Source organism: Bufo gargarizans, chromosome 4 (genome assembly GCF_014858855.1).
Source record: "Bufo gargarizans isolate SCDJY-AF-19 chromosome 4, ASM1485885v1, whole genome shotgun sequence".
NCBI classification, from domain to species: Eukaryota; Metazoa; Chordata; class Amphibia; order Anura; family Bufonidae; genus Bufo; species Bufo gargarizans.
Window position 1 is genome coordinate 60,909,992 of NC_058083.1, and position 13,660 is coordinate 60,923,651.

A 13,660-nucleotide genomic window follows, 5' to 3' on the forward strand; every position below is an offset into this window, starting at 1 on the left:
ATACCACCGCGCACAGTTGTTTAAATTCTCTTCATATTTGCTGTCAATCACCGATAGGAATGTACATGAATGAAATAAAAGGGTAACTGAATGATTTATAATTTTGTTGGAAACAATCTGCTCAGCTCTTCCTGCTCTATAACATGGCGCCTGCGACTACACTGCACTTTTATGGTGACAGGTTCCCTTTAAAAAAAAAAGTTTGCATACTGTCAATATGGGTTCAACATATTTCTTGCTTTTATTACATTTCCCACATTCCATATAAAAATACAATATGTTCTCGGTGTGAATTTTTCTAACGTTGATTTCTGGGTAAAACATTTTTGATATGAAGAAAATCAAAATGGCCTCTCTACAGTAACTTTTCTGATGATGCATACGACTAGCTGTAGAAATGTTCAATTCTGAAGATGAATACGGTCTCTCTCCTGTGTGTCCAGCAAGATTTAATTTACTTGAATAATATTTCCCACATTCTGGACAAATTACCCTCTCCTTTGTGATTTTTCTAATGTATAACCCAATTTGCCCCTTTTTAAGAAACATTTCCCACATTCTGAACATGATTACGGCTTTTCTCCTGTGTGAATTCTCTCATGTACAATAAGACTTGATTTATGTGTGTAACTTTTCCCACATACTAAACATGAATATGGCTTCTTTCCTGTGTGAGTTGTCTCATGGACAACAAGAGCTGATTTAGTTACATAACATTTCTCACATTCTAAACATGAATATGGCTTCTCTCCTGTGTGAAATCTCTTATGGGTAACGAGACTTGATTTATTTGTAAAACATTTCCCACATTCTGAACATGAATACGGCCTCTCTCCTGTGTGATTTCTCTCATGTACAATAAGAGCTGATTTATATGTGTAACTTTTCCCGCATACTAAACATGAATATGGCTTCTTTCCTGTGTGAGTTGTCTCATGGACAACAAGAGCTGATTTACTTACATAACTTTTATCACATTCTAAACATGAATATGGCTTCTCACCTGTATGAATTCTCTGATGTAGAACAAGAGGTGCTTTTTGTTGGAAACATTTCCCACATTCTGAACATGAATACGGCTTTTCTCCTGTATGAACTCTCTTATGTTTAGCAAGGTTTGATTTAAAATCAAAACATTTTCCACATTCAGCACATGAGTGTGGCTTATCTCCTGTGTGAATTCTCTGATGTGTAGAAAGACCTGATTTCACTGTAAAGCATTTCCCACATTCTGAACATGAATACGGCCTCTCTCCTGTGTGAATTCTCAGATGTTGAGAAAGTTCTGCATTATTAGGAAACCATTTCTCACATTCAGAACATGGATACGGCCTCTTTCCTGCGTGAACTCTCTGATGTTTAGCAAGTCGTGCATTTTTAGGCTTTTCTGCTTTGTGACTTGTCTCATGATAATCAAGGTGTGATTTATATCTAAAACGTTTCCCACATAATGAACATGAATACGGCTTCTCTCCTATGTGAACTCTCTCATGGTTAACAAGTTGTGATTTATCTGTGTAACTTTTCCCACATTCTAAACATAAATATGGTTTCTCTTCTGTGTGAGTTATCTCATGTCTAACAAGAGTTGATAGAGTGGCAAAACATTTCCCACATTCTGAACATGAATATGGCTTCTCACTTGAGTGAATTTTTTCATGGGCAACAAGTGTTGGTTTGTCTGCGAAACGTTTCCCACATTCTGAACAGAAGTATGGCTTCGAATCTATGTGAATTCTTCTGTGCATAAGAAGACCTGAGCGGTATGGAAACTGTTTTCCACATTCCCAGCACTGAAAACTTGTTTCCTCTTTCTGATCTGTACTTGTGGCACCAATCTGTGATTGGTCAGGAGAAGGTTCCTCACACTTAGCCGGATAATGTGACAGATCTGTATTATGAAGTCCAGGATGCACATTTCTGGTAATGAGGTTTTTTAGGGACGAGCACTGCATGAGATCTTCATCTTCTACTTTATCATTCTGTGATAACATGAAGTTTTCTTCAGAGTTCCTACTGAGATTTTCTGTGAGGATTAAAAATGGATATTTGTGAAAAGACAAATTTATACCATTCATATTACTCTACAAACACACATAGGGGTCATTTATCAAACTGGAAAATGAAAGGAGGAATCTGATTGGTTGCTTTGGGCAACTAAGCCAGTTCTACTTTACACCAGTTTGATAAATGACCCCCATAGTTTTCTTTTCTTTTAGCCATATCCAGAAGTGGACCATGCAGGAAGATATCTTTCCTTTATAGTTTCCATTCTATAACATGTATCAGTGATAGTGTCCAGGACTCTTCTCTACACTCAGTGATCACTTTTATTACATAAGCCCAGACCTGATACAACTAAAAAATCTGATAAGGTTTCGATGCTTTTCTGGTAACCAGGACTATCCTCTACCAATATATTCAGCCCATCAATGCAACTTTGGCATCACTTTATAGTCTCCCTCCAAACTTACTGTCCCACCTGATGGGCATGAAGAGACACTCTTGCACACCGGGTGGTGAAGTTGCCAAGACAATTGTACAATAACCAGCAAGTAGTGGACATGAGTCCCACTGTGATAAATAACACCCATACACAATATTCACTACATATTTTAGGGTTTCCTAACTCGTCAGGTGCCGTTATATTTCTTCATGAGCAATATTCCTCTTCTCCAATAAGTAACATAGTTTTATGAAAAGATGTTCAGAATCATTATTTTAAGGGAACACATCAGGAGTGGTGACCGGTCCTCCACCTGGAACAAGATAACATGCCATGAGGTCTGTATAGCCTAATGGCCACATAGGAACCAGATCTAATTTTTTGGGACTTATTTAGGATGAAGTGGAACAGACAGAGTGAGGTCATCAATCAGAATCTGTAATAAAGGTTCCAGCACCTTGTTGGGTCCATTCCACTAAGAATTCAGAGTGTTCTATCTAACACAACTAACTATACAATGGAGGAATAAAGCACACTGCACACCAACACCCATCCCAACTGTGAAGCATGGTGGAGGGGTGTCATGATAGGAGCCTATTTTGCTGCCTCAGGGCCCAGACACCTAGGGATCATCGAGGGAACAATGGTTTCTAAGGTGTGTGAAAATAATTTACAGGAGAAGGTGTCCATGAGCTCAAGCTGAAGAGACACTGGCTTATGCAACATAATAATGACACAAAGCACACCAGTAATCACCTAAGGAATGGATAAAAAATTATAACTACCAGCAGGGCCGGTGCAAGGATTTTTGGCAACACAAGTGAAGCTACATTTTGGTGTCCCCCCCTGAACTCCCCCTAACACTGTGTTAGGGGGTATAGTGTATATATGGGGTGTTATAGGACTGTATAGTGTATATATGGAGGATTATAGGACTGCACAGTGATTGGCTGAGGTCCTCAAACTTGCTGGGAGCCCAGAGAGAAGATACCAGGACCACATAGAGGAGAACAGGAGCTGTGGCTGACGCTGACTGACCTAGACCTGGAAGCAAAAAATAAATAGCCATGCACAATTTCAGGTGGACACTTTATAGTCTTTGCTCATAGGACATACATGTAAATGACTTTATAACAATTCAGAAGTCATCCCCATGGGATGCAACTGCTACATACATGAGTCATGTCCATCCATGTACAGAAGAGAACTAATGTAAATCCCTTATATGTAAGCTGACAGAGTGCATTAGAGGGCACAGCCTGGTATATTGGATGCACAAATAGTAATACACAATAGTACAGTACGGTAACTTACTCTTCATGTTGCACTGTTTAAACTGCTTCCGCTCCTCAGCCTGCAGGTCCGTCTGTAGCTGCTGCTGTAGACCGGCACTCTGCGCATGCGCAGCTTGCTCTTTTGTGAGGGGCGCAACAGAGACTCTCTCTGTCCCAGGTCTTTCTAATAAGATTCCACCCCCAATCCCCCCCCCCCCCCCGACTGTGTTGCCGAGGGACGTGAGGGACGGGGCGGCACGGCACACACGCAGGCTGGGGCGGGGGGGGGGGGGGGCGGCGGTGCAACTTCGCAAGTGATTTATTTAAAAAGAAAAAAAATATATAATAATTCATTTTTACGTCCCGGCGCCCCCCCCTTCTCTGCGCCCTAAGGCAGCCGCTTGGTCTGCCTTATTATAGCGCCGGGCCTGACTATCAGTCATTTGATTTTCCAAAAACCCAAGACAGCACCATAGAGAAAAATGGATCCACCCCCCGAAGTTGGGCAGGAAGCCTCAGAGCAATTAAAAAGGGAACAACCACTTCCTCTTTCAGTGTTGATTCCAAAATAGATCAGTAGGAGCCGTACAAATGCAATTCATATACCTTCTTTCTTCCATTTTTTTTAAAATTCTTTATCAAAGACAGAAACAATTGTCATCAACCACAAGCGCCAGGGAGGGAAAAAATCTAATTACCGGTAAATATACTTATCATTCTTCCCTTCACCTATGACAGCACCATAGAGAGACCGATGAGCAGAGGAATAAAACACCCCCCCGGGAGGGACACCTATACTTAGTATTCTATACTAAGAAGATCCAGGAGTAAGTAGAAGGCACCTTAGGCTAACAAGAGGTCCGAACTAAAAAAGTCCCATCAAGAAACATCCTAAAACCCAGGAACTTTTAAAAACTAGACATTAGACTTTAAACCAGTCATAATCTTATAAAAGAAATCCCACATGGGTTCCTCAATAAGTACTTATATAAATAATCATAACAGATTTAACAAAACATGGGGGGCGTGGCCTACCGCTGATCTGTCAAGACACGTCTTGCTGAGCTCTCCAGCTCTCAAAGCTTAATCCTTGGCCATCGGTGGATTAACACAGCCCAGAACCTGCCAAATCACTCACAGAACCAGTGGGCCTCCCAACACACCCTTTGCGACCCTCCGATCTTTCCATCTGGAGGAAATTCGCAACTTGGTGGACTGAGGCCTTCCCGCTAAGCGTGGCCTCCGGTCTTTCTCTAGACTACCGCGCTTCACAGGCACCCCTTCAAGACTCTGCAGGATTGGAGCCAACTGAATAAAATTCCTGCAACCTCTCTGGTGAGATAAGGGTTCTCCCGCCTAATACCGGGCCACAGCCTACAGCAGAGTCGCACCCGATCAGAAGTTGCGGTCGCGCGGAGAAATCGGCAGTTGGTGCCATTCTCACAACTAGCTATCGGCTGGACACCGCATTTGAGAAGGCTGTTGTGCTTTTTCTCACTAAAGGTACCAGACCACATAACCCCACCCCCCTGCCACTGCACCCCTCTTCTTCCCCTCTGTTCTCACTAAGAGTTATGCTCTAATTTTTCTGGACCAACGAAAGGGTCTATTTCTACAACAACAAGGGACACACTATCTATATTAAAGGGACTCTGGCCCAATTTTTAAAAAGTGTTTGCTCCGGCACTCACAATCAGCTATTATAAATAACCTACTACACCACTGCAATGTGATTCTTTCACTATACCTTCAATGAGACTCAACTATTTTTGCTGAAATACCTACTTTATCATGGTGAAAATAGGCCAAGCTGTTTCTAAAGACAACAGTGACTCCCAAAACCCTAATGTTCAGCGTGGAGATATGGATAAATACATAAAAAAGAAAAACGAACTCTTCTACTCAAAAACTGAGCACACCATCTAAAGCCTCTCTCCCAGTAGCCCAAGTGGACACTGGAGATGATGACTCAGACAGCGAGACGGACAGCCCATCACTCCAAGATTCCCTTCCAATTTCTCGCTTCTTCTTGCAAAAATCCCTGGAAACAACACTGGCCAAAGCGCTAGATCCTCTTTTAAGGGACTTACAAGATATAAAACATATTGGCATCCGCGTGGAACAACTCAAAAACGCACATACGGCCATATGCCGCTTCAGCACTGCCGTTACTGAAAGTATGTCTACTTGTCAAAACCTTCTTAAAGTTGCTTTTGAGGCTCTAGAAGACCAAGAGAACAGAGGCGGCAGAAATAACCTACGAATAAAGGGCCTTCCAGAAACCGTAGCTGCTACACTGATAATATTTAAATCGATCCTAAACTCATGCCCAGAAGACATCATCATAGAGCGAGTCCACAGAGCACTATGGAGAAAAAATAAAGACTCTGAGCCGCCAAGAGACGCCATTTGCCGTCTTAAATTACAGAGTGAAAGAAGAAATAATGCAACATACGAGGCTATCTGAGCATATTGAATATGAGAGTGCACAAATCTGTATCTTCCAAGATCTATCTCCGCAAACCCTACAAAAAAAGACAGTTCTCAAAACATTAAAAGAGGCCCTCAGATCCAAAGGAATCCAATACAGCTGGAAATTCCCCTTTGGACATGTTTTCTTTTGAGAGGAGGAGGATCCTAATCCGTTCAACATCTGACCTTCCTGATGTCTACGCGGCCCTGGAACTTCCAGAGCTTCAGATCGCAGACTGGTCAACGGTAACGGGCCTAGCCAATCTGCCCCATTTAAATGCTGCCTACTCTCTGGGAAGAAGTTACCCTATGACCGCAACACAAAATCCAAGAAAAAAGCAGGAAAACTGACGCCCAGGAACCTTATCACTGACAACAGTTGAAACGCTCCAGTGCTTGATGAAACTTTATTCTATTTCTAAATCATCAAACTTAGTGGTAAATTGTCTCTCACCCTTCCCTATCCCTTCCCAATTTCCCCCCCATACCCCTTTTAATGGCCAGATATTGCTATCAACCCTATCACCCCCCCCCCCCCATTTAACCCTTCCTCCCATAATTCATACATTTATGGTATAAATGTAGTTACATCTTATATATTATTCATTTTTGGAGTACACTCTGCTACAACTTTATGGCACCTCTCACCGCACTCTGACCCATTCTTCACCATATCTTCTATGGCTTTATCACCTCTACCTGCATTACAACCTTTTCCATCTCTACTATTCCCTTACAGTATCTGAAACATGCCTCTAATAGGCCTACAATGCACCAATCCTACACCTTACTAAAACATGAATGGAGGAGACTGACCGGACCTGTTGGTGCTTCAGTTTCCATCCTTTATACACATTCTTATCTACTCTCCATCTCTGAACTCTGCTGCCTTCTTGCAGCAACTTTAAGTTCACACCTTTTCTATCTGCTTCTTTCACTTCTTTTCCTTACATCTTTGCCTACTTCACCACACTATTAAGATAGTTGGGTCTCTCCGACTGAGGTGTCAGAGACCACAACTTTTACTCATGTTCATATATCTTCAGGGCGAATTGATCGTCCCTATCAGTTTATTATTCGAGTTTATTATTATAGTTTTACGATGAACGTTCCACTTTCGTATTTCTTTAATGTTATTTGTGCAATAACTTGTTGCCTTTTGTCATACTCTGCTCCGTCCCACCCTCCCTCCCCTTCTATCCTTGCTCACACCTCCCCCTCCCTCTATTTAGGTCCTGGACAATGGAGGACTCCACATGCATAACCTTCTACTCACTATTACGCCTCAATGACGTGACTTAGAATAATAACCTACAACGTGCGTGGGCTAAACTCTCCATCCAAATGAGGTCAGGTGGTTTATTTTCTCAAAAAACACAAAGCAGACATCTGTCTTTTACAAGAGACACATTTTAGAGACACACAGATTCCTACGATGAACAAAAAATATTTTCCACTTGGTTCGACTCGGGCTCTGATAGCAAGGCCTCGAAGGGAGTCAGTATTGGAATAAGTATACATATAGACTTCTCTTTATCAGATAAGTGTACAGACCCAGTCGGCCGTTAGATATATATTAAAGGGAAGATAGGCAACTTCAAAGTAACCATAGGGAACATATACGCCCCCAACAAAGGCCAAGTCTCATGGCTTATTTCTACTATGAAAACACTGTCACTTTTTCCGAAGGCATACTTATTATTGGAGGTGACTTTAAAGGGAACCTGTCATCAACTTTATGCGGTCATACTAACGGCAGCATAAAGTAAAGACAGGCGAGTTCATTTCAGCCGTCTAACATTTAAAAGTAAGTGGTTGCCGAGAACCAACATCACAATCATTGCAAACTAGGCCTGGAAAAGTCGAGGCCAATGAGAAGAGTTATGGTTATTCATGAATTCCTGCTCTCCTGCCCACCTGCTGATGGTTGACAGTCTTCTACCTAGTTTTCTTCCGTTCTCTCTAGGAGAGAACTGCCAATCATCAGCAGATGGGGGAGAGCAGGAGATTATAAATAACCATGACTCTTCTCAGGTAGATTTGACTCTTTTCAAGGCCTGGGCTGTAAAAACCACTTACTATTAGCTCATGAGTGACACACCGCTGAAATCAGTATTTTGTTAATACTTTATGCTGTCCTCCGTGAGATCAGCATAAAGTTGATGACGGGTTCCCTTTAACGTCTCCTTAAATCCATTAATCAACACATCCAGTGGGAAAAGTGGCACTAGCGAAACTCGAACGACAACTTCTATACCTAAACATGTCAGACTCCTGGAAAGCATTGAATCCCTCGGTCAAAGACTTCTCCCATTATTCTACCCCGCATAATTCCTATCAACGAATCGATTACATATTCCTACCTACTAACCAGATTTAAAACTGCCAATCTTTGACCATAGTGTCTCAAGTCCTGTCGGATCATTCCCCGATAGAACTGGTATACACAATACCTTCCTCCTCCCCAAGCTCCCTTTGCTGGAGACCCCCCCCCCCAGAATGTCCAAATGATAAAGAAACATGTAGAGGAGTTTTTTTTAGATAAATGACAATAATGAGGTCTCTCTGCAGACACTTTGGGAAGCTCATAAATCACATATAAGAGGTGAATTCATATCCCTCTCCATTCATACTAATAAAGAAAAGTCAAAAGGAATTGCAGAACTACAGCAAGAGATCTCGACACTGGAGTGTCTGCATAAGAGATCTCTACTTAAAGGGAACCTGTCACCGGGATTTTGTGTATAGAGCTGAGGACACGGGTTGCTAGATGGCCACTAGCACTTCCGCAATACCCAGTCCTCATAGCTCTGTGTGCTTTCATTGTGCAAAAAACCGATTTGATACATATGCAAATTAACCTGAGATGAGTCCTGTCCCTGACTCATCTTAGGGACAGAAATTATGGCAAGAGAGAAAAGGGAGAGGCGCTCATAGGTTAGCAGGCAATGATAATCAGCTAAGCGTAATGGATGGACTATGCTCACCTTTGGGTGTTGTGCGTGTGTGAGCACAACGTCCGTAAAGGTAGACACACAATGGGTAAAGGGGGGGGGTGTCGGTGCTGCCGGTACCCGTTCAATCCTTTTGGATGGAGTTGCCAAAACGCCTAGGGATTGTTGAGGGCGAGATGAATGATTTGTGTGCAAACACACGATAAGGTACCTCTTTGGTGCACAGGGACGACCACAGTAGTCGTCCCTGTGCGCCAAAGAGGTACCTTATTGTGTGTTCGCACACAAATCATTCATCTCATCTTAGGGACAGGACTCATCTCAGGTTAAAGACTTTACGCCTCTCTCCTGACATCGCTACGTTACCACCAAATTGCCTACAGATGGGGCTTTCCATTTGCCCTATCAGCACGCCACCAGGGCAAACTGGTGACTCTCCATTCTTTTTCCAATCTGCAACCCTTCTGTGAAACCTTGAAGTCCCTGTTCCTGCTATGTAAGACTGGGAGGTTGATCCTCCTATGCCACCACAGCTCCGGGTGTGGATTCAGGTTGCACGGGACCGAGTACAGGATCATCCTCATCCTCACGGATCTACTCATCTCCTGGGCACCATCCACCTGATTAAACTCTTCTACAATCTGTACAGAGAGAAGTATTCTGCTCTGGAGCTACCATTCTCCCATGAATCCCATTTGGCAGCTATCATGAGCGCCTTGTCTACTATTGTTTTGTCTTTCTTGCTAATTAGCTAGTTACCCCATTGTTACCTTTCACGTTTTTATTATTCGTGCGGGCTAGGCCGAGTACAAGCCAGCCCCTATAGGTTTTCTTGTTTTTTATCCTGCTCTTCCTGTAACCTTTGTCGGTCGTCTTCTGACACCGTGACCCCAACGGAGGCTCTACTCGTTGCCTCTAGCAGGGATGCATATCATATCCCTGGGAATTATATTGCCTCTGTTAGTTTTAGGTATGTTTCTGGTCTTGTTCTGTGCTGTCTACACCCTTTTGTTTCCATTTATCTCTTTAGCTTCTATGTACGCTTAGGACACTGCCCTTCAGGGCTCTGACCTCCATAACAGACAGGAACTCACCCAGCTGGTCATCAGATGGTGGGGAGATGGGACCTTATTTTGCATCTATTGGTGAGCTGTATTTCTCCTTTATGCTATCCTTCTCCATTCCAATATGGTGCAGTGTGTAACCCTGAATGTTAAGCAACTCAACTCCAACGCAGAGAGGAGACTTTTGCTTGCGGCTCACCAACACCCTACTGCATACTCAGCTACCCATTCCCGTCGGAAGACCAGAGTGGCGATACTAATATCAGCCCATTGTCCCATCAAGATAGGATCTTCTGTACCAGACCCTCAAAGGGGCTACATTATCTTGAAGGGGTAGCCTCTCTGGTCAACCAATTACACTCTGCAATTTGTATGCACCAAACACCTATAAGACCTATTTTGTGAATAAAGTACTCAGCAAGATCTTTAGGGGTTCTGATTTATTTGTACTGTTAGGGGGATACTTTAACATTACTTTTTATGATTCTATGGACAGATTGACTTTACCTGGTAGATCTCCCTATCCGACACAGTAGCGACTCTCTAGGGACTTTCGCAGGCTGATTAGATGATGTACGATTTATGACAAATTAAACACCCTACCGACAGGTCCTTTTCATTTTATTCTGCTCCCCACAACACACATACCAGACTCAACTATTGTTTTGGAACCATTTCCACCCTGTGAGTATTGAAGGGGGCTGTTTTGGGACTGCTCACTTGGTCTGATCATGCCCCAGTGGCGGTCCTACTGGATGCTGGTTCGGGATACACTGGCCAATGTAATTGGCGTCTTAACGATACCCTTCTTAAACAACCGTTACTCAGGGGTGAACTGCGTACCCACCTACAATACTACTTTGAGCTCAACAGGGGATCAGTTAACGATGTCCGTTGCCTTTGGGAAGCACATAAAGAGGTAATGCGGGGCCATTGCATTGTCCTGGGCACTAGGCTAAAGAGGGATTCGGCAGCCACTGCTAAGTCTCTGAGATCACGCCTACATCGTCTAGAAGCGAAGATGAGCGCTCATCTCACACGCTGTACCCTTAAAAGTATAGTTGATACCCGTACCCAAATACATAAGATTGCCTTAGGCAAAGTTGATAAACTAATGCTATATACCCAGCAACAGTATTATGCCTGGGGGAATAAGCCTCATTCCCTATTAGCTCCGAAACCATCCCCCACAGTCTAGTCCATATGCTATCAAAGGAGATGACGGAAAGGTCTACTATGACCCCAAGGAGATATCGGCGCGATTCTCTACTTATTACACTGCTCTTTATAATCTACCTAGTGATCTTCCTGCAGGTGAAGGGCCCAGAGAGTTTTTTGCAGGCATACCTGACCTCGTGTAACCTGCCTACTCTGTCGGCAGAAGATATTACTGCGGTCAATAGGACTATTACTGTGGAGGAGATAGAGGAGGTCATTGACCATCTACCTGAAGTCTCCAGGTCCCGACAGCTTTGCCTATAGGAACTACAAGACCTTTGAATCGGAACTGATGCCCCATATGTCAAGTCTCTTTAACCGGTTCTGTTCAGGTGACCCAATGCCCACTTCTATGTCCCTCCTCCTATCTTATGTTAATCCCGAAACCTGAAAAAGACCCTCTGGAATGTCAAGACTCTAGACCTATTGTGTTACTAAATTCTGACCTTAAGATTTTTACTAAAATATTAGCTTCTCGATTGAACGTTTTCCTCCCATCGTTAATCAACAAAGACCAAGTTGGTTTTGTTTCATGCAGGCAGGGAAGCGATAATACACGAAGGAACGTCGACTAATTAGATGTTATTAGTCGCTCGGGGGAGGAGGCCTTGCTACTTAGCTTGGACAAGCATTAAAAATAGGACAAGACAGGGGTGCCCCCCTATTCCCAATAGTGGCAAAAATCAAAGCTTGCCCAGACATTCGAGGTGTCATGGCCAGAGACAAAGAGTTCAAATTATCGTTGTATGCGGATGATTTCCTGCTTACTCTAACCAGGCTCCACACCTCCCTCCCAAACCTCCACTTCATACTGCAAGAGTTTTGGATTCTGTCAGGATATAAGGTCTATACTCATAAGACTTACGCCCCCTCCCCCTCTTAATATTCACCATGTGTCCCTCAGTATTCTTCAGGCTAACTTTCCCTTCAATTGGAAAGCGGACTGTTTGCGATATCTGCGTATTAACCTTACCCCCCCATTAAACTGATCTTTACTAAAGTAATTTTCCTCCCATATATAGACAGAGAGATTAGAGATCCTCTCACCAAATGGAATACTCCCCCTATATCCTTCTTAGGTTGCATTGCGGTGATGAACATGACGATTCTTCTGAAGATCCTGTGTTTGAGACCCTACCCATCCATCCCTATTCCTCTAAGGGACATCAAGTCGATCCAGTCACAGCTCTTAAGATTCATTTGGGCCGAAAAATGACGCAGGATACCTAAATCAGTAGGTAATTCTAGCCACCTGGAAAGACATGTAGTTCTTGGAATGTGCCAAGCAGATGGGTCAAAAGAGAAGATCCTTTCAACTGCCACCAAAATTCAAAAACCATAATCTTCTCCTTCTCCAGCTTCTGTTCCCGAACCCATGCAGGTGGACAGAGTAAGGCTGTCTGATGAAAAATCTAACCACAGACCTACCAATAGACTGTGCCTGCACTGTGGTGGCAGTGATCACTTTGCATCTGTCCTAAAAAGGAGGAAAACTCCAGAGCCCAGGCCCAGTTGGAGTGGCGCCCATGGTGAAGATCAGTCCTCGCACAGCCATCTTTGCCAGTGACTTTGTCCTATGGTGGTGCTCGGTTCACCGGGTCAGCCCTCCTTGATTCTGGTTCGGCAGGTATCTTCCTGCAATAGCACGTGGTGGACCAGTATTACTTACCGGTTTGATATCCCAAAAGACTCTTGGCTTTTTTTTTTTTACAATTTGATCAGGGTTCGCCGAGGGGACGAATGGAAAACAGTTTTTAGTACCCGAGATGGCTGCTACAAATATTTAAAGATGCACTTCGGTTTAAGTAATGTGTCAGCCGTATTTCACAGATTCCTCAATGATATTTTCAGAGACATTCTGTACGTATATATTGGCGTACATTCTTTTATCACCTTCATGTTTCTTCTTTTTCATGTCACCCCAAAGACATGTGAATGGTGCTTCAGAACCGGTTTTATGCAAAAATTTTAAAAAACTTACTCTTAAGAAATCTTCCCTTCCAATCCTTGGTCCACTACCCCTTCGAAAAAAGCAGCACTCGAAACGCGTGTCGGAAAGTGGACTGGTGGTGCTTGTATTTTGTTGTGGACTATCTTGCGGTCAGTATTATTGTGTAGCACTGTTTGGCTACACAGGGGGAGACAGGCAGACACCTCTCCGCCACAGGGGGAGACGAGCAGACACCTCTCCGCCACAGGGGGAGACGAGCAGACACCTCTCCGCCACAGGGG

General features: G+C 43.4%; 1 protein-coding gene across 1 annotated transcript in view; it reads right to left on the reverse strand.

Moving 5' to 3' along the window:
* Positions 1–218: 218 nt before the first annotated feature.
* Positions 219–13,660, reverse strand: part of LOC122935204 (zinc finger protein 585A-like) — a 52,454-nt gene continuing 39,012 nt past the window's right edge. Inside the window, exon 6 of the mRNA XM_044290968.1 lies at positions 219–2,026. Within this exon, the coding sequence (XP_044146903.1) occupies positions 570–2,026 (1,457 nt within the window). The 3' untranslated portion in view covers positions 219–569. The remainder of the gene's footprint in view (positions 2,027–13,660) is intronic.